Source organism: Tasmannia lanceolata, unplaced genomic scaffold (genome assembly GCF_043159265.1).
Source record: "Tasmannia lanceolata isolate RefF3 unplaced genomic scaffold, GAP_Taslan_0.1 ptg000006l, whole genome shotgun sequence".
In the NCBI taxonomy this organism is placed as follows: domain Eukaryota; kingdom Viridiplantae; phylum Streptophyta; class Magnoliopsida; order Canellales; family Winteraceae; genus Tasmannia; species Tasmannia lanceolata.
Genome location: NW_027518683.1, coordinates 47,686,702 through 47,713,505, shown reverse-complemented (window position 1 = coordinate 47,713,505; position 26,804 = coordinate 47,686,702). Strand labels below are relative to the sequence as shown.

Below are 26,804 nucleotides of genomic sequence, written 5' to 3'. Positions count from 1 at the left end.
TTAAAAGATGGATCTGAATCTGAATTTCGAACTCACAATGACAGTACCTTGATGTTTGGTAACCGCATTCGTGTTCCGAATGACTCTGTTTTGAAAAATGAAATTTTGAAGGAAGCGCACAATTCGCATTACTCTGTACACCCTGGATGTACAAAAATGTATAAGGACTTGAAAGGAAATTTCTTGTGGAATAATATGAAAAGAGAAATAGCTCAGTATGTATCTCAGTGTCTGACTTGTCAGGTGATTAAGGCAGAACATCAGAGACCACCCGGAACATTGCAACCACTTCTCATCCCAGAATGGATGTGAGAGGAGATTACAATGGATTTTGTGTCAGCTCTACCTCGTACTCCCTCAAGCAATGATTTCGTGTGGGTAGTTGTTGACAGATTGACAAAGACAGCTTATTTCATACCTATTAGAACCAGCTTGACACCCGAAAGGTTAGCCCGGTTATATGTTGATCAAATAGTGAAGTATCATGGTGTGCCTAAAACTATTATATCATATAGAGACACTCGTTTTGTATCTCAGTTTTGGAATAACTTACATTCAGCAATGGGATCTTCCCTTAAATTCAGTACAGCTTTCCATTCTCAGACAGATGGACAATCTGAAAGAACTATTCAAATATTAGAAGATATGCTCAGGGCTTGTGTTATGAATTTGAAAGGATCTTGGGATGACCATCTTCCCTTGATTGAATTCTCCTACAATAACAGTTATCAGGCCAGTATTAAGATAGCACCGTTTGAGGCCTTTATGGAAGGAGATGTAGATCACCCATATGCTGGGATGATGTGGGTGAAAGAAAACTCTTAGGCCCGGATTTGGTTCAGCAAGCAGTGGACAAAATTCATTTGATTAGAGAGCATCTTCGCACGGCACAGAGCCCGCAAAAGAGCTTTACGGATGTCAGACGAAGAGAATTGGAATTTCAGATCGGAGATAAGGTACTTCTGAAAGTGTCACCCACCAAGGGAGTGATGCGGTTTGGGGTTAGAGGAAAACTCAACCCAAGATTTGTGGGACCATATGAAATATTAGAAAATATTGGAAAGGTGGCTTATCGATTAGCTTTACCTCCATCACTATCTGGAGTACACAATGTGTTTCATGTGTCTTTGTTACGAAAGTACATTTCGGATCCGAACCATGTGATTGAATTAGAACCTCTAAATCTGAGAGAAGATCTGTCATTTGAAGAACAACATATTCGTATTGTTGATCGTAAGGACCAAGTTCTCAGGCGAAGGACTATTCCATGTGTGAAAGTTCAATGGCGGAATCACTCAGAACGTGAAGCCACCTTGGAGCTGGAAGAGAAAATGAAATCGAAATATCTGTTTCTGTTTGAGAACTCAGGTACGTGATAAGTAAATTACGAGGATGAATTTTTGTGTAAGGAGGGTAGAATTAAATACCCAAAATACCCCCCACTTAAATTTTCGTCTCCCTCTTTAAAAAGAGGGGCGTTTTTGTCCGTTTGAAATTAACTCTAATTAGGGCTTCCTAATAAAGCCTATAAATACATCTTTTTGTGGCTAAACAAACCCCAAACGTTTTGTTAAGCCCCAGAGACTGAAATCAGAGAAAGAGAATGAGAAGACCGAGGAGATCGTGATTTCGAAGTTGAAGCCACGAACAAAGGTAAGATTTTCAATCTAAGAACGATTTGGAATATTAGAAACCCTAAAATAAGGGTTTGAAAAGATAAAAGAAACAAGAACTTTGATTAATACGGATTAGAAATAAGAATCTTTGGGTTGATCTTGAGTTTTCTTGGACCCGATATTGATTTACAATTCCAACGAACTCAAAATCAATATGTATGAATCTGAATTCAGAAATTAGAACTTTGGAGATTCAGCGTAGAATCTTTGGTGATTTCTTTCTTAAATTATACATATGAATTTGGAGCGTGAAATCGAATTTAATGGATTCCTCTCGCCGATACGAATCCATCGGATCCGACCTCGCGCGATTTGAACCCCAAACGAAGGAGTTATGGCCACTGACAAAAAATGGTGAAAATCGCGTTTTGGAGAAATCTGGGTCCGCGCGTGGGCCGGACGCCCGAAAAAATGGCAAACGTCCGTGAGTACCAAGTTTGGAGACAGATGGATCCTCGGACGTCCGTAATTCTCAGACGTCCGTATTCCCGGACGTCCGTAATTCTCAAACGTCTGGCGCGACAATTTTTTCAAAACTTCATAAATTCATAACTTATTCAAATGGGCCCTTATTTGTCACTTATGTTCTGTTCATATCAGGATATTGAATCGTAGTCCGAATTAAGAAAGGAATCGAACTTCTTTGAGGTAAGTAATAACGTACTACTTTGGGTATTCGTAAACCCTCCTCACATTGACTTTGGAAATCTATATTGACACTTTTGAACTTCTGAACTAGCTTTGAGGCTAGCATGCTATTTTGTTTCACCTACTGTTACTCTTCTGAACCTTTGAAATAACTGTTCTAAAATACTGTTATGAACATCTGTTCTGAACTCTGAACCGTGAACTATCAGTTTGAACTTTGAATGTTTTGAATCATTTGAATATGAACCTCGAACACTTCTGTGGAGGCTTAGATGATTTCTGAACCCTGCCATATGGGGGGTAAAACATTTGGCAACTCTGGACCCACCGTGGGGGTAGTACACTGGAACTTCTGGCCTGTCAGTGGGATAAAACGTTGGCCCTGTCGGCTTGTATCTGAACTTCGGGAACTGATTCCGAACACCGTGGATTGTCGGTGTATAAGCAATAACATGTCTTCTGAACCATGCCGATGACTCTAAAGTGTATTTGAACTATGAACCCTCTGTACATGAACTCTGAAATCTCCGACTTTGATCCGAACTTAGACTTGGAATTTAGAACCATATTTGGCATGCACTTATAACTGTTTATGCCTAATGAATCAGTTAAGACCTTTGAACTCAGCTTTGACTTTGACTATCTGACCCTATTGAACCCTGTCATGTTAGACTGTGCTTACAGTAGTGCTTTATTATGTACTGAGCTTATCAGCTGACTGTGGTTATTTAATATTTTTCAGGTCTTGGCCCTCGTGAAGATAACGAGGAACAGGACGCTTAGCTTTGGAATTGGATTTGGACTTCGAGATTTAGTTTAGTTATTTCAGTTTATTAGAAAGTAAGTACTTGAATAAAATGTAAAGACATTATTATTTATTTGTTTGACTCTTGGGGAGAGATGAGATTTGATTTGACTCTAATGGGTCCGCATTAATCATTACTTTGATATTTTAGTTATGAAATGTGAGGTTATTTTTGTTATTGCTTTGGTTTTCCTTTACAAGGGTATCACTTGTGGAACATCATAGTAGATTTGGTATTCCTTGGTTTGCTCAATACCTTACTCCACAGACCGGTTCCAGATTTAGTTTGTGCTAATTCAACAAAACTATTGAATTACTAACCAACTTTTTTATTTTCTTATTTCCAGCTCCCATGTATGTGTGTGCACATATGTATGTGTGTATTCCACTTGCCACTTTTGACTTTTGAGCCTCAACTTTCTACACCCATTTATTTAGGGATTTAAGAAGGTTTAAATGGTTTTCCTAACTACAACCAAAGACTTTGATAGAGAACGCCAAACTAGTAAAACCAAATAAAACAAAATAAGTGAACCAAAAAAGCATACCCTAAACTAAAAGTCTACATATGGAAGGTTTGAACCCTGACCCCTAAACGTGAACCAATGAACCAGGCAACATAACGTGAGATTTCATGATACAATCTGCTAATAGCATATGAGATCTAACTAAAAGTACTAAAGAATATGTTACGGTCCTGAGTGGGGCCCACCTGGGTATGGGACTGGGTGGGACCCAGCCTAGGTCCAGAATGGGGGCTTGCCTGGGTGTGGGACTAGGTGGGACCCAGGCTTGTATGAGACGGATTTAAAGGGCCTTGCCTAACTCGTTCCATCAGCTCTGGAGCTTTTGGCGTCTTGGTAAGGTACTTAACATTTGGTATTAGAGCAGCCACTACATCCCGTGTTCGAGTCACTGAAAGGGTGACATGTTGAAAGGGCTACTTGGAAAAATGGCCACAGTGAAAGCCGTCACCGAGTGGGCTGCCGAAAACGGCGGATGCGGAAGCGTGGTGGCATGTTACGGTCCTGAGTAGGGGCCCACCTGGGTATGGGACTAGCTGGGACCCAGCCTGGTATGGGACCAATACGTCAAAAGTTCGAGAGCTGATGGAACGCGTGAGGCAAGGCCCTTTAAACCTGTCCCATACCAGGCCGGGTCCCACCAAATCCCATACCCAGGTGGGCCCCCACTCAAGACCGTAAGAGAATAAATCATAAATTTTTCTTTGTGCTCAAGACTTCAACATCGCTAGAATAGTTCAACAAGATGAAACACATGCACTCGTAGAGGGACTATAGGAATGACATGGAATCTTCCTCACTAGTAAAACTGTTAAGACAGACAGAACCTGGAAATACAATGCAGAAAACCTCTAAGAAATCTCAATATACAATGCTTCAAATCCAAAACATTTGACCCTACAGTGAAAGATGTCATAATGAAATGGTTGGAATCAACCAACAAAATTTTGTCAACGAAACTCATCATGCGTCACAGTTTCATCACAGAATTTGACCACTTAAAGAATACTTAGAGATTTCTCTCACAAATTTACTTCATGGCCAGCAGATTACCATAACATCATACATGTTTTTCTTTATGTTGACCACATAACTGCATACTGTTTTCGATTAGCTTGTTCCTTCTTTTCTTTTTTTTATTAGTAAATGTGGTTAGGCAGACCCCAAGCAGAGTACAGAAAACACAAAAATACAGAAGCTAGACCAAACAATTACAATCGCATATAGGCCACACCCAAGGCATCTTCTAATAGAACATCCTAAAGAGACTGTGGAAGATCTTCGGGTGGGATGCTTTCTGTTCTGAGGATTTATAGAGGCTTTTCATATTCATTGGTACTCCAAGAGTCATTCACAAAAGGACAAAAGAGTTGGCCTTTCTTGGTGACTTTGTATTCCATTAATGATGGTTCTTTGGTTTTCTCATTTTAGTTGAATGCCTTAAATGCTCTCATTAAGGGTGATTCCAGAAAATGAAGAGACTCTTGGCTAGTTTCTAAATAGAGAGAAAAAGTACAGCTTTTCTTATGTGAAGAGAAAAAGAGAGAAGAGATAGTTCTCTACCATTGTTGTGGTGTGAGAAAGGAAAAGCCAACCAAGGGTGTGTCTCATATTTTTTGGTGTGAGATTAAGATCTACACAAGAAGCCTCAGAGTGTTTTGTAGAGCCCGATTTGCTTAACTAGAGAGACTCGAAGTTTTGCCTTTAAAGTGTTTGGTAGGTGCACACCAACACTTAGTTGCTGCTCTTGGAGACGGTTCGGTCGTCAGATCCTTGCACCAGAATAGGGCCGAATGACGTCTTAAGCGAAGCGTTCGAAGACGTACAACAGGTCTACTTATATTGAGGATCATCTATATTCGATTTGGTCTTTTCCATCCTTCTTAAAGTTCATATATTTGCAGTTGTTCATTTTATAGTTTACCCCTGTTTGCACCAACAATCTTAAGACATTATTCGTATAAGATGGATACTGCAAGAGCTATGGGTATTGATGGTCTAAAACTTGAGAACTTCGACGGTTCTGATTTCAACGCTTGGCGTCGAAAAGTGATTTTTGGAATGCAACTTCTAAAAATCTATTACACTGTTAAAGAGGAGAAACCCGATTTTGAAGAGATTTCAGATTTTGTGGCAGTAATCTCTCATGTGGATGTGTGGACCCCGATCCTGAGGAGGCGGCGAATAACGAGTCCCCATCGGTCCTTTGGATCTCTACATGAAGGAGAGCTCTAGCAAGGAACTCTCGAAACAAAACGCCCTATGGCGATATATGAGATACCTCTTGATCCGGAGCCAAGGCTCGAAACCAAGACGTACCTAAAATGACAAAGAGTCGTCATCCATGGATAGGCCATGGAACCAAAATAAATGCTCTGTTTGCAACGGATAACCAGAGAAGAAAGAGTATGTGCCTGATTACGAGTTGGGAAGGTGGTAGGCATCCAACTCACCAGAGCGCACTCGGTCTCTTATGCCATATTTTATTGACTTTGAAGAGTTTTGGGCGAAACTCATGTGAAATGGGAACAAATATCCGCGAGAAAATGTCTACCTAAACATGCATGACCCAGGAATGGGTAAAAGAAAACAAACAAATCATAAAGAGAAATGATATCAGTATCACCTGACATTCGAATAAACACTAGAATCCACTGTCTCTCAAAGAGACAAAGAAAACTAGAGCTCATCCAATGCCAAATAACCCTGCTATCTATCTCCAGACATCACATCTAACATCCATGCCTAAAGAGAGCTAGAACCAGTATCATCTATCATTAAAATGATCACTAGAATCCACCATCTCTCAAAGAGGCGAAGAAAATTAAAGTCAATCCGATAACAGATAATCCTGCTTCCGGTCTCTATACATCCCATCTAGACCTAACTCATCACATCTAGGAAAACAGTAAACATATACATGCATAACTACAGCTAAGCAAGTGATAAAAGAGCAGATATGATGAGATGTAATAAGCTGGAAAGCAGTAAAAGACTACAAGCATGTGATATAGCAATAAAGAAAACAGTAAATAGTTATAACTAAACATGTGGGATAACAATAAGAAAAGCAGTAAATAACTATAACTAAACATGTGAGATAGCAGTAAAGAACTATAACTAAACATGTGAGATAGCAATAAGAAAATAGTAAAAGAATAAGTGCACTACAACTAGATATGCGTAAATATGTGAGACTATGTAAGAAATAAAGATAACCATAAGAAAGGAGTAAACAGACTAGCATGATCTTATGCAAGAAACAATGCTGAATAACAAACTCAAATCCTAAAATGCTAACAACAAATCTTAAAACTCTAAGCATTTTCGCTCGAATCTTGGATAGCCTTACATCCATCCAAGCCACCTATGTACCCCCCCCGCCTCTACAGGAATCAAGGCCACGTAGTTCTTGCGCGCCTATTCTAAATTATGATGCCTAACACATCTAAGACCACTATCCTAGACTCTATCAACTAGATTCGACTAGTTTTAAAGCTTCTTGTGCGATCACTTAAGTTCAAGTGTAATGTAACTTTTAAGACACCCTATTTGTCCTGACTAAATGTAAGTTTTTAACCCTAAACTAATGCAAGTGGTTCCTATATCCTATGTGCAACTAGGCTGTGTGTCTTTAGGAAAACTATGGGATTAATAGCGCATTTTATTCTAGTCATCAGTCGATGATGTGGATTGCCAACTGACCGGACAGAGGTGAGGACAGACTCCTAACTCTAACACAAACACAAAACACCCAAAATACTCAACGCATCTAAGACAAAATCCTAACTCTAAAGGAAGAGCTTTTTGAAAACAAGGTTTTAAAGTTGTTTGAATAATTTTTTTAAAGATTTATAAAGTTCTATTTACAAAGTTTGACTGGACTTATGATAAAAATCCCAAGCTGCCTACGTACCTCGTGGGAGAGGATTAAGCCAACGTAGTTCGAAAACAAACTTTCCTAATACGCTCCTAAAAATCTTAAACTTTTTGGATGTTTCAATATTTTCTGGTTTTCAAATATTACAATGTTTTTGAATTTTAAATTTTTAAGATTTTTGGATTTAAAAAAAAATATTTTTCAACCAAACAAATAAGCATAGTAGGGCTAAACCCTAAGGCTAGAAAGGGAAACCCCTAAACAAGTAAACTCACTAAAAGTGAAATAATCCCAAAATGAGTAAACTAGTGTCCCAAAGTAAATGAAAATGATCTAGGATCCCAAGCAGGTAAGCTCTAATAAGACTGAGTTATTCTCTAACCAAGGTGAAGTAACAACAACTCTAAAGGTGAAACTCCTAACTAACAACACTAAAGAGGGAGTGCAAATGAGTCAGAGACTCTCTAATAACACTACCAAAATAGAGGGTAAATAAGTCAAAGACTCGCTATTAACGGTACCAAAATATGGAGGCAAATAAGTCAAAGACTGACTCCTAAATGAAGAGAAAATAAGCAAGGGTGCTGTGAGACTGGGCAAGTCTCATAGACACAAAGGCGGGCTCCAAGTATCCTTATCATTGCCCTTGCAATAATAAATAAGGGATTAGGCAACTAGCAGACCAAGTTGGTCTCCAACTAGTAGGGGGTACAAGTTGGGGTACAACTTAGAGAGCGTTCTATAAATGAGGCCATGCATGCCTTCTATGAGTAACTTTCTAATGTAACTGAGCTTGCCTCCTAACATGTTTTAGTTAATCATTTTCACATCTTTCATTTTAGTTTTGATTTCCACTTGCATGCATTTAACATTTTTGCATCACAAAGTATGAAATTCAAGGCATCCAAATATAGCAAGACTCAAAACAATTAACTTAAGCATGAGTGAAAGCCTATAACATGTATAATATAAGAAACTAAACTCAAAACATTCAAAGCATTTTAACTCATCCGTCACAAACTAGGCTAGGCATGAATCAAGCATCAAAAGCATGCATTTGCCTTATACATGGAAGCTGAAAATTTGTATTAAAAATCACACTATCCAAATGGCAAAAATAGTAAATGTGATACACATCAAAGTTGTAGGAGACACATCGGGGAACATTTTATTAGTTATGCACTTCGGCCGGTTCTCACTGAAAGTGGTCAGGAAATGGCCATCTTTGGGCTGATTTCATATTTAATTTATGCAGTTTTGTTTTGAAAAGTTTCAATTTTGTTTTGCAAAAAATAGAAACTAAAATACATTTTTTGGAAAAGTGTTCAACAACAAAGTTTCAGAAAATTCATTGAGAAAAACTTTCCGAGTTGACAACTCCAGCTGGATTTGGCCATAAGTGGCCGGAAAACGGCCATCTCCGGTCAAGCCGCAAGCTGGAAATAGGGTGTTTTTGGCCGAAATCTTAAAAATGTCATAATTTTTTTCCTTAGCCAAATTAGGGCCATGATATGTCAAATTGAAGGCCTTGGAGTGCTCTACAACCCTATGTGGTCCATTTCTTTCAAATTTAATCGAAAATTGTGAAAAATGATCAAAACTAAATCTGGACATCATGTAATTTTGAGATTTTTCAAGACATTTCAAAGCCAAAATTTACATCTAAGAAGCCTAGTTCTAACCCTTTGCATTACATATCTTTCCAAACTTTAATTAATGAATATTAGGCTCAAATTCCAAGCTTAAGATGATAGAAACGAGAAAAATCAAGGAGATTTCCCATTTGAGCCTTTGAAAATGACTGAAATAGTAAAATAGCTATATATTTTTTTCTAACCCAATTTTAGCTTAAAATATATCAAATCGAAGGTCTTGAAAAGATCTACAACTTTTATGTGTATTACTTTTGCTAATTCTAACCGAAATTTAGCAAAAAGTACAAATACAAATCTGGACAATATGTATTTCAACATTTTCAACATCTTACAAGAGCATTTCACATCAAAACCCCATATCTATCATGGATTTTACTAGATATTCACATCACACACATATTAACATATATATTTTTGAATTCCAAAGCCTAACACATCAGATCTAAATATTTTCACTCAGATCTGGCCGAAAATTGATGAAAATGGGCAAAAAAGATGCTGGACAGCATGTAATTTCACCATTTTTGCATCAACATTCAACCAAAACTCAAAATTCGAGGTGAATTGCTTTAGATCTTATTATTATACATGATTTTAGACATGTTTTGATGAATTTTAGCCCTAGGTTGTTAGATCTAACCATTTTCATATATATTTAGCCTAGATTTATCATTTTTAAGCTAATTTTCAAAAGAAAACTTAAAATAACTTAAAATTCATCAACCTTGTGTGAGAAACTTTAAATTCTAGCATCTCTTAGACTCTTCTCTTTATCTCTCTTTGAAAGCTTCTTCTCCTCCTTTCATTCTCTAGATATTTTTTCTCTCTCTAAAACTCTTTCACTCTAGAATTCTCTCTCTCTCTCTCTAGAAAGCTCTCTCTAGAATCTAAAATTAGATTAAGAACCTTAATTCTTCTCTAAATGAGAGCTCACACCCTCTATTTATATATTTTAGGCAAAAAAATTTACCCCTTTAAGTTTACAAGATATCCCATTTTATGTATATTTTGTGTTTTAACTAAAAAATGGTAATTTCAAGTAAAACTTTTTATGTGTGACATTACAAGGATAATGCACCCTCCTTTCTGCTCTAGTGTAAAAACTGGCCGCCTTACAGGATATTTCACTCTCTATCTAACTTGGCTCGTTTTATTAGGCAATTCTTGGCGGATTTTGGTGAAATTTTACGGGGACCTAATTGGGATCCTAAACTACTCTAGGGACAAATTTGGGACTCTAGTTCACCTATTTGATAGGGTTTTCATTTAATCAAAGCTATTAGGGGTTCGGTCAAAATGGCGTGTCAACAGGTGGTACTTCGAAGCTACTGATTGGTGGCTAGACACTGGTGCTACTTGTCATGTGTGCACCGACAAGTCACTATTTTCTTCTTATGTGGCTTCAAAGGAGAAAGTGGCTATGGCGGATCGCTCTACTATTGATGTGCTCGGTTCTGGGATTATTGTGTTGACACTCACGTCTGGGAAGACTTTTACTCTGAAGAATGTCAAGCATGTTCCATCCATAGCTAAGAATTTGGTGTCTGGCAATCTTCTATGTGATGCTGGTATGCGTCTTGATTTTCAAGGTGGTAAGGATGTTCTTTCTTATAACAATGTGTATTTTGGAAATGCCTACCGCACTGATGGAATGTACAAAATGAGCACTGTATCTTCTGTTGTTAATGAAATTACTGGTTCTACTTGTTCTTCTGAGTTGTGGGGGTGATAAACCTGGAAAGTGTGAAGTGTGTGCACAAGCCAAAATTATTAGAAAGCCCTTTCCTAAGTTACTAGGAGTACATAGTGTCTTGATTTGATTCACTCTTATACGTGTGATTTTATAAGCTTCACTACAAGAGGAGGTATGAAGTATTTTGTCACTTTCATCGATGATCGCACTCGATTCTGTCATGTGTACTTGTTCAAGTCAAAAGATGAAGCTTTTGGGAAGTTTGTAGAATTCCGAGTCAGGGTTGAGAAGCAACAGAGTCGACTTGTAAAGAAGTTCAGAAATGACAGAGGTGGTGAATACCAGTCCAATGAGGCAAATGCGTATTTCAATATTGTGGAAGAAACCACTGCCTCTTACTCACCTCAATCAAATGGAATTGCTGAAAGGAAGAATCGCACGCTCACTGAGATTGTGAACTCGATGGTCATCACTGCTGGACTTCCTTCATGTTATTGGGGTGAAGCTCTCTTGACTGCAAATTTTATCCTGAACAGGGTTCCGTATTCAAAGACAGAGATCGCGCCACATGAACTTTGGTATGGTTATCCACCTAGTTTGGATATTCTTAAAGTGTGGGGGCGTCTTTCGTATGTCAGAATACCAGATATCAGGAGACCAAAGATTGGCCCAAGGGCTAATATGTGCTTATTTTTTGGGTTCACTGAAGACAGTGATGCTCGAAGGTTTCTAGATCTTGGCACTAACTCGATCATTGAGGCCAAAGATGTTGAGTTCTTTGAAGACAGGTTCATCAAAGACAAGAATGTTACACTTAGTGATCTGCCGGAAAACTCTCATGTAGGAGAGTCTACTGAACCAAAGGGACTTGTCTCCCTATCAGCTTCTCAGGAGGTTATCAATGGAGATTCAACCATGTCTAAGGAAGTTGATGTGAATGATGATTCCATCATTCCTGAATCTCATGAGCCTCATTCAAAGCGAATCAAGAAAGCTAAGTCTGTTGGGGATGACTTTATGACATACAGTGTTGAAGCAGATCCACATACATTCAAAGAAGCGATGAGTTCCAGAGAAGCTCTACTCTGGAAAGAATCTGTTAATGATGAGATGGACTCATTGATCCAGAACAATACTTGGGAGCTAGTAGATCTTCTTGATGGTGCTAAGCCCATTGGTTGCAAGTGGGTCTTCAAGAAGAAGTTGCGTGCAGACGGTTCCATAGAGAAATATAAAACTAGATTGGTGGCTAAAGGCTTCACTCAGAAAGAAGGTATAGACTTCTTTGACACTTATGCACCAGTTTGTCGGATTACAATAGTTCGTGTTCTTATTGCTTTAGTAGCAATAGAAGGAATGATTATGCATCAGATGGATGTGAAAACAGAATTCCTGAATGGTGATCTAACTGAGGAACTGTATATGCAACAACCAGAAGGATTCAGTGTTGAAGGTCAACAGATCAAAGTGTGCAGGTTGATTAGATCTCTCTACGGTCTAAAACAAGCTCCAAAGCTATGGCACAGGAAGTTTGACAAAGTCCTCAGGAGTGATGGATTTTATATCAGTAACTCTGATAAATGCCTATACAACAAGGTTGATGGGGATAAGGCAGTAATCATCTGTCTCTATGTAGATAACATGCTGATCATTGGGACAGATATACAGATTGTTACTTTTGAGAAAGGTTTTCTTTCATTACATTTTAGTATGAAAGACCTTGGAGCTGCCAATACTATCCTATGGATCAGACTTCTGAGGACAGAGTCTGGGATTGGTTTGTCTCAATCTCATTACATTGAGAGCATGCTGAAAAAATATGGATATTTTGATTTGGCCGAGTTATCAATTCTATGACTACAACCAGAAGCTTCATGGCAATACTGGAAGAACTGTAAAGCAATTGAAGTACTCAAAGATAATTGGTAGTCTAATGTATGCAATGAGCTGCACCAGGCCAGATATCGCATTTGCAGTGGGGATGCTCAGAGCAATCCAGATAAGGAACATTGGAATGCAATCCAGAGATTGATGAGATACTTGAAAGGTACTCTCAACTATTATTTGTTTTTCCCCGGTTATCCATCAGTTGTAGAAGATTTCTCAAATGCCAGTTGGTGTTCAAAGCCAGACGAGTCTAGATCGACTAGAGGCTTTGTTTTCACCTCGGGAGGTGCTGCGATGTCATGAAAATCCAAGAAGCAGACCATGATAGCTAAGTCTTCTATGGAGTCAGAGTTTTTTGCTTTGGAAAGTGCTGGAAATGAGGCTAAGTGGCTAAAAGATCTTCTGCTAGATCTTCCGTTGAGGAAATTGCATTTGTCAGCAATCACTATCTTTTGTGATAATCAAGCGGCCAGCACTGTTGCAGAAAACAAACTCTTCAATGGAAGAAAGATGACTCTTCGTCTGAAGCACATCTATCTATCTGATCTGATAAGTCGAGGAATCATTGCAGTGATCGGCGATCATCAGAGAATGTTGCTGATCCTATGACAAAAGGTCTGAAAACGGAATTGGTGCTGCAGACAACCGCCAGAATGGGACTTATGTCCATTTGAGTTATGGTCATTTGCATTTGGGAATGGTCATTTGTGTTTATATCTACCATTGCAATGTCATTTATGGTTCAAAGACTTGTCTACCTAATTGTGTCATTCATGGTTCAAAGAATAAAACACAAGTAGACTGATTCATAATTGCTTGCATTTGTTGCATAAAGGACTAAGTGCATGTGTTGCACAAGGGTCTAATTGCATGTGTTGCAAAAAAGACTATGCATTTGTTGTAGAGATAGTCTCTTTCCTGTAATGTGTGAAGGATGGTTTTTAAACCTTAATGAGTCTGAAACACTACGGGTGAGGGGTGCCTGAGAGGAGCACACTGAAAGACTCGCCTATGTATGGGTAGAGGCATATCACCTCTTATGTGGTCTGAGTAGTCATGACTCCTAGAGCCCATATAGAAATATATCTGAGTTGAGGTTGGTATTAGTGCTTTAATGAGTCCTGAGTATTATGTATACTCTGAGGAGCTCACCTATGTGCAGGTGGAGATTTGCCATCTCCTATGTAATCTGAAAGATTGCTAGAGCCCACACATAAACCTGTCATGGTAAAGAGGTTGGCTTTTAAGCCTTAATGTGGTCTGAAGTACTTTGGGTACGGGGTGTTTGACAGGGACACACTAAAGGACACACATATGTTAGGGTGGAGACTGTGTGTCTTTTATGGAGCTGGCATACTCCTAGAGCCCTCGCAGAACCAGGATGAGCATTGTGTGTGCTATTTGTTTCAGGCAAGCTAGTGAGTAGTGTGGTAGTTCAAGGCTTGGTCCACTACGCACACATACTCTGAATCTAGTCATGTGTGATTACTGAAAAGTAGAAAGGTGTTGGTTCAAGGCTAAGTCCACCATATACTTACACTACAATTCAGATAATCTATTTGGAAATTCAAGTCTTCGGACATTTTCATTATGCACAATGTGACTAGAGCTCTCTGAGTTTGTGATGATTTGAAACTTGTGGGGGGTTGTTGGATTTTTTAATCCAATTAAGTTTAAATATTAAAGATTATGTTGAGGCTTTAAGGTGACTTTTCATATTTCCAAGAGTCATTCACAAAAGGACAAAAGAGTTAGCCTTTCTTGGTGACTCTTTGTATTCCATTAATGGTGATTCTTTGGTTTTCTCATTTTAGTTGAATACCGTGAATGCTCTCATTAAGGGTGATTCCAGAAAATGAAGACTCTTGGCTAGTTTCAAAATAGAGAGAAAAAGTAAAGCTTTTCTTATGTGAAGAGAAAAAGAGAGAAGAGATAGTTCTCTACCGTTATTGTGATGTAGAAAGGAAAAGCCAGCCAAGGGTGTGTCCCATATTTTTTGTGTGAGATTAAGATCTACACAAGAAGCCTCAGAGTGTTTTGTAGAGCCCGATTTGCTTAACTAGAGAGACTCGAAGCTTTGCCTTAGTAGGTGCACACCAATACTTAGTTGCTGCTCCTGGAGACGGTTCGGTCGTCAGATCCTTGCACCGGAATACGGCCGAATAACGTCTTAAGCGAAGCGTTCGAAGAAGTACAGCAGCTCTACTTATATTGAGGATCATCTATATTCGGTTTGGTCTTTTCCATCCTTCTTGAAGTTCATATATTTGCATTTGTTCATTTTATAGTTTTCTCCTGTTTGCACCGACACTTTCTCCTTTTACCGGCCAATCATTATTTGAGAGATAGTATGCAACTCTGTTTCCTTCTATCCAAATGTGGGAAATTTTCCATTCTTCAAAATTTTCTAGATTTCTATGAATATCAAAGAGCATCCTTTTTTTCCTCCAGGGGCATTTATTTTCTCCTTGAATAAACTTGATGTCCAGTAAGGAATCTGATTCTATCCATAGTTTTTGGAAGGATCTGTTAATGGAGAGGATGATCCCATGGTGGATTGCTTCAAGTTCAAGTTCCTGGATTGAGCCGGGTTCTTTTCCCATTGAAAAAGGCGACGATCGGGTTCCCAGAGTGGTTTCGAATCAGCCCACCAATGCTTGGCATGTCATTTAAGAGAGACGCATCTGAGTTCATCTTGACGAAGCCCTCAGAGGGCGGGATCCATGTGCACAATTTATTTGCCTTGGGGTCCGAAAGCAAGGGAGACGCATGGTGGAGGCTAACAATTGGCCTCTAGCAGTAGGGTCTTCATCCATACCCAGGAAGATGCATCTATTTCTGATGGAGCACAAGATTTCCGTGAGAATAGCTTGCTTATGGTTTGTTTTTCCTTAATGAATTCTGAGATTGTGCTCCTTCAAAGGTGGAAGATGGAAGAGTTGAAGGCAATTCGCATTGCAATAGCGGACTGCTTCTTCCCTTGAAAATTAGTTCTGATCCTGTTCTCTTCTTCCCCAAGGGTTTTTGCTGGTTTCCTAGAAGAGAATCTCCATAGGATAGGTCTCCAAAAATCAAGGAGGAGTAGGAACATCGAAAAAACAGTTGATTTACTTCGTCTCTACCAACACCACACAGGGGGCAAGTAGTGTCATGAGAGATGCCTAGGAGGGTGAGCTTGTCTGTGGTACTGAGTTTGTTTTGGATAGCCTGCCACCCAATAAGGCTGTGTTTAGGAACATGCCCTTTGAACCAAATGGTTTGAAACCAGGGTACTGTCGGGTTTTTTTTTACTGATGTTATTCCATGCGCTCTTGATGGAGAAGGAGCCATCAGTTGATGGTTTCCAAATTGGTAGATTTCCCTCCTCTGGTGATTGAATGGCAGTTTTCACCAAGTCCTTGAAACCTGGGAGGCACTGGGTGATGCTTTCGTTTCATTTGTTTGTCTCATAAATTTGATCAATACTTACAGCCATGCTGATGTTAGCAAGTGAAGTCCATCCAGGAAATTGGTTCACGATTGGTTCGTCCGGATGCCAAGGTTGCGTCCAGAAATCAATATTTTTCCCATCGTCAATGTTATAACAGATATGGTTTTTTGCATCATCTCTAGTTGCAAAGGCAATTCTGGCCCCCCAAGAAGGATTGCTCGGCATATTCATGGTCCAAAAATTTCTCTTTTTTATGTATTTGGCGTGAAACCATTTTGCCCAGAGAGAGCCTCTTTCTCTGATGATGTTCCATAACTGTTTTAATTTGCAGGCTTGGCTAATATCTTGAAGCCTCCTGAGACCTACGCCCCTTTGGCTTTTGAACGACATAGAGATTCCCAGTTAATTGGGTGGAAAGATCTATGCATATTTGTGCCTCCCATATGAAATTTCGAAGCATTTGTTCAATCTTGTTGAGAATCCCAATCGGGATGTGAAAGGAAGTGGACCAATATAATTGAAATGAGTTGAGGACTGACCTGGTGAGCTCAATCCGCCCAGCTCTGGACAACAGCTTGTTGGACCAGGAGGCGATTCGTTTTTTTATTTTCTCGATGAGTGGATTGCAGTCAGAGGATGTCAGCCTGGTGGCTATCAAGGGAAGCCCCAAATATTTAATGGGGAGATTTCCTTCAGGGATGTTGAGGATGGTACTGATAATATTTTTGAAAAAATTGTCCCCCTTCGAGAAAAATATTTTCTTTTGAGATTGTTTATGTCAAGGCCTGAGCAATCTTTGAAAGCTGAGATGCAATCCTTTATCCCCCGGCTGTTGTATGGATTTGCATCTGCAAAAATGAAAACATCATCAGCAAATAGGATATGGGAGATGCAGAATGGAGAGGAGATTTTTCCTCTAGAAAGGGCTTTATCCAGGATGACTGAAAGCATTTCCATACAGATGCAAAAGAGGAGAGGGGATAGCGGGTCCCCTTGCCTAAGCCCATTAGTGGAGGGGAAGAAGTCAAGAAACCATGAGGTGAACCATTTATGTGGACCGAAAAGTATGCCGTTTGGATGCATTGTGTCGTCCTATTATTAGCTGCCAACCATATTGTGGTTCCAGAGTTTGTACCATAAATTAAATAGTCCATTGCAATTTAGTCACTCATTCCAGATTTGCAAATGTACTTCAGTCACCAACTTACCATAACACCATTTATGCCTTGTTTTACATCGACCATACACTGGTTACTGTTACAATTAGCCTGCTCTTATTATTAGCTTCCTGTCAACCATATTATGCTTCTGCAGGTTGTACTGTATATTAAATAGCCAATAGGAATAACATGGAACCAATATTTCATGGCATCACTTGAAACTATTATTTCAGTCGAGGAACATAAACTCCAAAAGCATTGTTAGGGGTTCAACAATTTTGACATTCTAGAGTACAACACTATGAATTATCTAAGCTGTTCTTGCTCCTCTTAACCCACCATCTCTTGATAATATGAGAAATGATGTCATTTCACAATTAGTTCAGACTTCAGAGTGCCCTGTTAACAATTGACACTACATTGTGCAAAATAATTAGGTACTACCAAAGGGAGCATATATGGCAGATTTGTTGTGATCCCTAGGAGGGCGGAACTGGGGACGCACAAAGAGGTCTTGAGAGAACACAGCATATATGCATGCATGCATGCACAGAGTACATGCAGATGCACACAAATAAACAATATCAAAACAGTGCATCATTTATCCATTAAAAAGAACAATATAACCAATGCTGCCCATTAACTAAAATATTAGGAAAAAGTGACACTCAAGGAAAAGAGCAATTGACTTGGACACTCTGAGCATCCAACGAGGTACCTGATCCTTTTATTGAGTCTTCAATTGACTTGGGCACTCTAAGCATCCAATCCACTTAGTCTGGGTTGTTCCTTCATATATCCATCAATCAGTTGTAAGGTTGACAACACCACCACCCCTGAACCTTACGCTTCTCCATTTGCACTAGGAAATCTATGAATGGGAGTCCATCATCCACGATGATTATCAGTCCAATATGAGGCATTGTATCCACCTCGCCACTCATAGGAACTCCATGGCTATGGATGCCCGGTAGTCGCCAAGGGGAATTGTCGTGAGTGGGCAAGGCTTCGAATGTCGATAGCGGCATATATTTCGGTAGCCATGAAAATAGAAACAAGTCGATTTCGGTCATAGATTTCGATTGAAATCCTAAAATATCACATAAGTTAATGGAAGTCGATGCAAATGATGAAAATTTAAGATAGAACTTTAGGAACTGCTAGATTAAACACGTACATATTTGAAACTATCATATAAGCAATGCAACCATCCATACTAGCATCCATGAGGAACAAAAGCATCCATGATTCAGTGTAGACGTGACATATTAGCTTGATGATCTGGACCGTTGATCTGATGGGCCATTTTAAACAAAGATCTTAGTCGCAGGCACGCAAAAAACCCACTGCTAAAGACATATTTAGGACATTATATTTTCAATCATTCTCGATCAAAGGTTTAAAATCATCCAAATGAGAGGTAAAGCAGTGGGGTCCATGCAGGAAAATGAGTTTTAAAAGAAAATTTCCCCCTTTTTATGGTAATAACCTGACAAAGCAGCGATACTATAAAAAAAAACCACTCACTTGGCGGAAACCCACATTTCTCGTCTTCCTTCCAGGTTCCGATCTCCTTCTTATTCCCATGTTTTTTACATGAAAAATATCAATCTCTTTTGTTTTTTCTTCTTCTACATTGATTTCTGCTATGTTTCCTGTTTGTTGCATGTTATCTTATTTGGTTGAATTAGGGCTATGAGTGAAATGGAAAACTCTCCTGCAAATCAACTTCCAGAAGCAGATTCCTTACCCGATGGATTCGTCGAAAGCTCTACCGAGCCCTTGGTCCCTAGACCAGGATCCGAACCAGAGTCTCCCGATTACAAGGACACAATACTCGCATTGGGCGCATCTGATGAACAGTTGGACTCTTCGATTGCGAATCGATCACCGGATTTGTACCAAACGGGTGGCGATGAGATCCGAATATCTGATAACAGAGGTGAGAAGGCAGAGAAGCCGAGAACGTTCCCGGTTCCTTTGTCCGAAAAGGATGGTTCAGATTCAGCTGAAGTAGCTGGGAAGGAATGTATGGAGCAAAGAGAAGGTGAATTAGGGCATTGTTCACTTCCAGAAGATTCTAGAAGTACATCATCTCGTGACACGCTGACTGTAGATTCGTCTCTTGGGCGCGAGAATGCTGATGGGGAGGGCGGAATTTCGAAGCAATGTAATGAATCCGACCACACCCCCTTTTTTCTAGTTATACTGATTTCTAGATAAACAAAACGCATTGATAGGAAAAAATCTTGTAGAAATAGGAGATTACCCTATATAATGATAATCTAGATACTCATGGTTTATCTAATTTATCAGCTAAAATATTGCCTCTCTAAAATCATGCCTAAAGGAAACACAGATTTTGAAGATGTAGTTGATTCTGTTGAAAATATTGCCTCTCTAAAATATTGCATTACCCCTTGCACATCCAGCAAGCCGCAAGTGCGTTGGGCTCATTAGTCCACCAGGGCGATGGATCACTGCCAGAATACAGGACATTTGCGCTACAATTTCATCAATGATATGAGCAATGCTCCAAGGACCCAAGTCGCGGGAAGAAGCCCATTTGATAGTATAGTTGAGTCTCCTTCCACCAAAAACCTTCCCCATGTTCTTATAAAAAATTCTAAAGTCCAAAAAATGGCAAACTCCTTCTCTTCATTCGAGTTTTAACTCCTCTTGGACCAGGGGAGACTTTCAAAACATCCTTCTCAATACAGCCTTCACTCCTACCCGTTTTGGGTTGCCTAAAACTAACATTGAAGTTCAGCTTGGTAACATCAGTTAGGGGAGGACCAAGCTAAGTTCCAAGGTTAAAAAAGGCTCCATCATAAAAAGTCATCCAAGTAAAAAGTTCAAGAAGTACTACATGTATTTGTGTACATGGACACGAGTGACGTGTGACGACAAGGACACGGAGCGTCGGACACTGGTAAAATAGAGAGTATATTTAATCATGATTTGTGGATATGGATTCATGTGCCCAGTTTCGACATGGATACGAGTTGTCTAAATGAGGTAAACACAATATTCAATAAAAAACAGAATGTCACACTTGACACGGTACTAAAACATGCCCGCACACCCACATTAAGTCTAACACTTCCAGCAATACAAGTAAAAGTGTCCAAAGGAGTGACGACATGTGTGGACACGCGTGTCTTGTCGGACACGGCAGGACACGCGTGTCTTGTTGGACACGGCAGGACACGTGAGTCGGCAATAAATTCAAAGTGTCGGCCAAATCATAGAATTAGGGAGTTCCCTCGACCCCCAGTACTGAGAAATGACCATCTTGGTGCAAGATTCATTCCCAAGAGAGTCTGCCACTTATTACCTCCCCATATTGATGAGAGATGAAATGTTTGAGCTCATTGGTTTACTAGATAATCTCATACCAAAAACAAGGGACAAACCATGCTGGGTTATTGTTACTGTTGATGATGTTGGTATCTGAAAAGAACCTTACTATGTGATTCAATCCATATATTCTTTGCTTCATCCAGAATGGCGCACTTTCACTCCCTTGGCTGTGGATGAATCCTTCAAACAGATAGGGCAGAACTTGCGAGGTCCGTGTGCCTCACTCTTCAGGCCACATGTGTATTCTTTCTTGTTCTTACTAAATCTATGTTGGGAGCTCTTTGCTTTACTTGGAGGGGCTTTATTCTCTTTTCAATTATGAATAAGTATTTAATAATAAATGGATATACATTCAAGTATACATGATAACATGAACTCACTACTCACATGGGGGATATGCAGACACAGATGAACACAGATGCACATAGAGTACTGTGTAACTGATGAACATTTAATGTACAAAACTGCCTTTATGGGGCACTTCATACCAACAAGGCAGATTCTACTGTGCTAGCTTTAACCAAAACTGAGTTTGTGGTTCACATGCAATAATATAAATGATTGATGAATTAATTGTACTGAGTTAAACACAAGGTTTTAAATTTCGGTTCTGGTTTTCACGGAAACGGAAACGCTTTATTTTCGGTTGGAAATTTTAGTGGAAATCCTGTAACATCAAGGAGACATATGAAAACATATACAAATGATAGAATTTGAAGATGGAACTTCATGAAATGCTAGAATTAGCACAAATACACACTTAGGAACCATCACATAAGACAACCATCTAAAATGGTTTAAAAACATCGAACACCTAGTGAAACACAGTGTCGCGTATGTCTAATAATTTAGTACATACCAAGTTTCACATTTAATTCATATAAATATTTATACATAATACACACACCAATTTTTGCATGAAATTCATATAAATATAATTGTTTAATATATACTAATACTAGTAGCGGGAAACAATTGGGGGAAAAATTGAATTAGTTGCAGAAAATAGGTTAGTGGCAAAACATAATTATTAGAGGGAACAGATTTTACAGTTGGCAAAACCAAATTTCTTAGGTAAACGGTTTTCCAATAAAAAAATGCCTGGGAAAGAAAATGAATGACAATGGAAAGAAACGTGGTTAATTATATTATAGATTGTATACCATTGTTACACTTACGATTTTGGTTTATGCATTTTGGTCGTTTCGGTTTCAGTTTTGGCAGGGATGGAAATTGAAACATTTTCATTTTGTGTCGATTTTAGTGGAACTTTAAAACCATGGTTAAAAACAATGGAGGATTTGAAATGAATTGGTTCTGCATTCTTGTAGGGCACGGTGAATGATGCATTAAATGAATTAGCTCTGCATTCATTTTTAATTAAATGAATGATACAGTTCTGCATTATTCTTGTAGGGCACTTATCATTCTTCTACAACACATGAATGATACATTATTTTTAATTAAAAAATTGCATATAGTTTGCATACTCATAAAATATTAAAAATGCAAAAATGTCAAATTGACTGCTGGAGTTATCTTGTGTTGAAGGCACTGGAAAAGACATAAGTGCTAAAGGAATAGAAGAGAAATGTGATGTGATTGTATGGAAGGCTTAGAAAGATTATTCTAGAAAGTTAGTGACATCTAAAGTTAAAGTGCAAAGAAGAATCTGGAACCTTTGAATTGAGAGTGTATACCATGATACAGTAGATTAGAAAATGGTAAAATCAGGAGGGAGAAAGAGAGTGTGCATCCTTGTCCCTATACTTGCATGCCCTCAAAAACACAAAAGTTCTGTATTATTGTTGAATCCCTACAGTAGTTAGTTGCTAGCACATAAACTTGGCACCTTGTATTCAGTTTTTGACTTGTTCTTTTCTGACTTGCCTATTGCAGCCAGTGGGTGCTTGGATCAACAAGCCGCCAATCTGAAAGAAAGCTCTGCACCAGAAAGTGCTCCGTGTCCGAAAAACAAAAAGCTAGTTAGTAAAATCTTGTTACCTCTTGTCATTCACATGGCTTTCTGATTCCTATGAAAAATAAATCTTAACAAGAAATGATGTTTATCTTCTTATCACTCCTGTAACTGACCAGGGGCTGACACTGGAATGTAGAAATTAAATGTGAAGTGAGAAGAAAAATATGATTATTTATTGTTATTTTTGAACGGGAAATGGTATTTCCACCCCACTTGTTTTGGTATTGCCACCTACTTTTATTATATTGATTTTTTATTGTTTCATTGGTCTGAAATTTCATCATTTTGTATTTTTTTTAATTTTTTCAAAATTTCAATTTTTGCCGAAATTTCGGTAAAAAATCCGGATTTTATTAAATTTGTTTTTTTTTACTGGATTTCGGCCAAAATTTCGATTTCGGTTATGTCCGAAATTGATGCCAAAATTGAACCTTAGCCTCAATAATCACCTAACAATAATTTTTTTGAATGGTTAGAAATTCATTAATCAGGTCGAGATGGTCAAAGATACATAGAATGTACAATAGCACAAATAATTTCAGTACAATAGTAAAACCATTCAAGGTGGAAGGAAATCTTATTGCTCCAAGGCTTCCAGATGAACACCCCTTCTCCATTGGTCGATCTCCTAACATGGCAAAAAGAGGTATTAGAAGACCCGACAATGTCACTAAACTCATTGAAATAATCCACAAAGCGCCAAGGAAACGGGTGTGAGCCAGAAAGCCGTTGAATCACATTAATAGAGTCTCCTTCAACCACTACACGATCGAAATTATCCCCCTCCAATAGTTTAATCCGTCGGTGATCCGCCCTAACTTCCTCCTCATTAGAATTGGTAACACCCAAAGGACCCGCAAAAGACCATTTAACCTCACTCTTCTCATCCCGAAGCACTCCTCCAATACTGGACGGGCCTGGATTGCCAAGACTAGAGCCATCAATGTTAAGTTTGAGAAGTCACTCTCCGGAGGTTCCCAAGGCTGAGAGATTGGGGAAACTATATGGGAACTACAACACACTTCTCTCAAACCATACCAAAGATCGTAGGAAGACACGAAATTAAATGGAGGGAGGGATTTTGCCCAAAAGATAGTAAGCGTCGTCACCGTTGGTGGAAGATAAGAAGCACTCTTGCCCGACCCCTTAAAAATTCTAGCATTTCTTTCCTTCCAAAGCACCCAAATCACCGCTAGAAACGATATAAGCCACTTGATTTTACCCTTATTTCTCCATGTAGAGAAAAACCAATTCCCAGACGCATGAAAAATGTCCTCAGGAAAGACCCAAGGAGTATCAAACCTCTTCAACACGCTACCCCATACTTCCCTTGCCACCTTACAATGGAAAAATAGATGGTTAACCGATTTGCCGTCTTCAACACAAAGATCATAGTGATTGATGATTAATATTTGTCTCTCCCTTAAGAAATCTACAGTCTGGATACGTTTCTGTATGGAAGCCCAACCAAAAATAGCAACCCTATGGGCAACTTGGATAGACCAGATCCTACCAATCTTTGGAGAAGTGGGACCAGATACTAAATGGTTATAGAAAGACTTCGCCAAGAACTCCCCAAAAGAGTCCCACACCCATATTCTAACATCAAACTGTTTTGCTTTATATAGCAACCTTCAAGAAACTCAAAGAGTCTAGTCACTGCAGGAATCTCCCTGTCGAAAAAATTCCTTCTAAAAGAAGGAACCCAAATCACCCTATTCTCAAAGCGCAAGAAGCAATCTCGGACCAAGGCCTCCTTTACTGAGGAGACTACAAATAACTCCGGAAAGATATCCTTTCACGGGGAAGAAGCACACCACTTATCTAACCAAAATCAAACACGATCACCAATATGAACTCTGAATCTAGTGCCACTAAAGGAGGAATTAGAGAAGCTTAAAATGTCCCGCCACACCGTGCAACCTTTCTTACCAAATCTATCCACAGATTCCCAATGAGCAGAGTTAGGACCGAACAAGCTTTACTAATACAAGAAAGCTAATAGAAAGTTCTCTTTTTAGTTTCCATTGGATTTCCATAATTTTTTATTATATTTTTTAGAAATCGGATGACTTGTTCAGTCATTCTTGGGACTTAAGATAGTAAGTTGAGTTGTTTTGGCTGTGTTGGAAAAACATTTGACTTCTTAATTCTTTGATGTGGGCTTCTTATGATCCTCTCAACGCCCCATTGAGTTGTTTTTATTTCACTAACGCGAATGGGGCGAAAAAGAGGGATTCTCCTGGTTGATGCCTCCCTCCTTGATTCACAGACGCTTTCGAGGAGACCCTGGATATGGTGAAGGGCAACATGACGACGTTCCAACACGTCTTTCACTCTTTTAATAGCAAAGCGGACCTGCTGTCTTGATCTGGAGTGTCGAGAGATGTTTTTAAAGTGTTTGATCACTTTCCCCTCTAAAGGAGCCTCTATATTTTTTTTGCTTTTGTTTGGGTGTAGCTCTTAACCAGCCTCGTTGTGGTTTTTGCTGGTTGAGGTTTTTGCTTTTCTTAATTAATTAATAAAGCTTCACCATTCAAAAAAAAAAGTGGCTTCTCATGAGAGCTTGTTGGAGACTTGATTGAATTGTGAAAAATGCAACCGCTTTCTCATTAGGTTTTTAAAGATGAACTGCTTTTGAAACTTTACCTAAATCTTGACGTAGTTAAGCTGACCAGACTGAGTTTCATGTCAACTCTTCATGTCCAACATTTTGTTCATGTCACTGTACCAAGTATCTGATTATTTTCATCTAAGATTTTCTCATGATTGGCTAAAATACTTTTGATGTCTCTGCTTTGTGGCCTTTCAGGAATGCATCTCTGAAGGGAAACGTAAAACTGTAAAACGTAGCGTAAAGTCGGAAAAGGAGTTACTGGACTTCACTTTGAAGTATCAACAAGTAATCACAGAAAGAGATGCAGGTAAGTATTAGTAGTTGCACCACCATAATGATATTTTCATTTTTGACATTGAAAGATGAACAGTGTGATTGGAAAAAAAAAAAGAATCATTGTTAAATTCAAAAAAGGGATGGAGAAGTTTTCATGATTTTCGTGGTTGTGTTCTCAGACATGCTATACTCTTGATTTGTATGTTTCCGAATCTTTTAGTTTCTTGTAACTTTTGATGGTACTTTTAGGTAGTAGTTGGACCTTTTTCATGAGCTAAGGCAGTTATTGGGTAGAACTTTTTTTTTTGTGTCCTATTATAATTATGATAAAGGTTTTTCATATTTCATGTTAGTCAGATTGTTTTTGTAAATTATGGTACCATTCATGTAAAAACACTCAATTATAATTTTCTCCTATTATGTAAAATCATCATTATTATTCGGTAGACTTAGTCAATTTGAGCCGGGTAGATCCTTTCACGTTCTTCATAAAATTTTTCTAAAGGATTCATTAGCCGACCCCAACTAGTTTGGGACAAAGGCTTAGTTGAGTTGAGTATGTTTATAGGTTGCTCCATTGCGACCTGGTGGTTGTCACGGGTTTGAGTCACGGAAACAGCCTCTCTGCAAAGCAGGGGTAAGGCTGCGTACATCTAGCCCTCCCCAGACCCCGTAATGGCGGGAACCTCTTGCACTGGGCCACCCTTTTTTATGTTTATCGGTTGCTTGTATAGCTCACGTGAGAAATCCACATGAAATAGTGATTTGGACTTGGACATGGACTCACCTAGTGGCTTGGCCGAAGTTCAGACCAGGCCAAATTCAGATATTTTGTGTTTGACCTCATAGATTCAAAGCTAGGTTAACCTAATGTATCAGCGGTCAAGCAGATGAATTTTTAATCACTTTTATGTAGAATACACAGACACAAAATTGTAGTAATGATTGCGAACATTATATAGATGGATCAGATCTGGTGAAGGTTTACCATGGAGTGTTCCATACTTGTTTGAGGAAGTGCTGGCTTGCTTAGCAGGTCATCAGCGTGCGCTTTGCTCGTGTAGAGAGAGGCTAACAGGGAGGCAGATAGACTAACGAGAAACGGGTTTACTAGCCAATCTTTTAATCAATTTTATGTGCTTTCTTGCTTAACGGGTCATCTTTTATAGTTTGTTTGTTTTTGTGTCTGCCTGATTATCCCAATCGGGG

At 38.9% G+C, this 26,804-nt stretch overlaps 2 protein-coding genes across 4 annotated transcripts in view; both read left to right on the top strand.

Moving 5' to 3' along the window:
• Positions 1–989: 989 nt before the first annotated feature.
• Positions 990–3,107, top strand: LOC143879108 (uncharacterized). The gene is made up of 2 exons (XM_077381293.1): positions 990–1,368; positions 3,067–3,107. The coding sequence occupies exons 1-2, from the start codon at positions 990–992 to the stop codon at positions 3,105–3,107; spliced, it is 420 nt and encodes a 139-aa protein (XP_077237408.1).
• Positions 3,108–18,788: 15,681 nt separating this feature from the next.
• Positions 18,789–26,804, top strand: part of LOC143880415 (alpha-taxilin-like protein) — a 38,866-nt gene continuing 30,850 nt past the window's right edge. For all 3 annotated transcript variants that reach the window (XR_013251684.1, XM_077383404.1, XM_077383405.1), the window contains exons 1-4: positions 18,789–18,920; positions 19,050–19,528; positions 22,621–22,706; positions 25,515–25,626. Coding sequence is in view for 2 of the 3 variants with exons in the window: in XM_077383404.1 (XP_077239519.1) it covers positions 19,054–19,528; positions 22,621–22,706; positions 25,515–25,626 (673 nt within the window). In the remaining variant the exon portion in view is untranslated. The remainder of the gene's footprint in view (positions 18,921–19,049; positions 19,529–22,620; positions 22,707–25,514; positions 25,627–26,804) is intronic.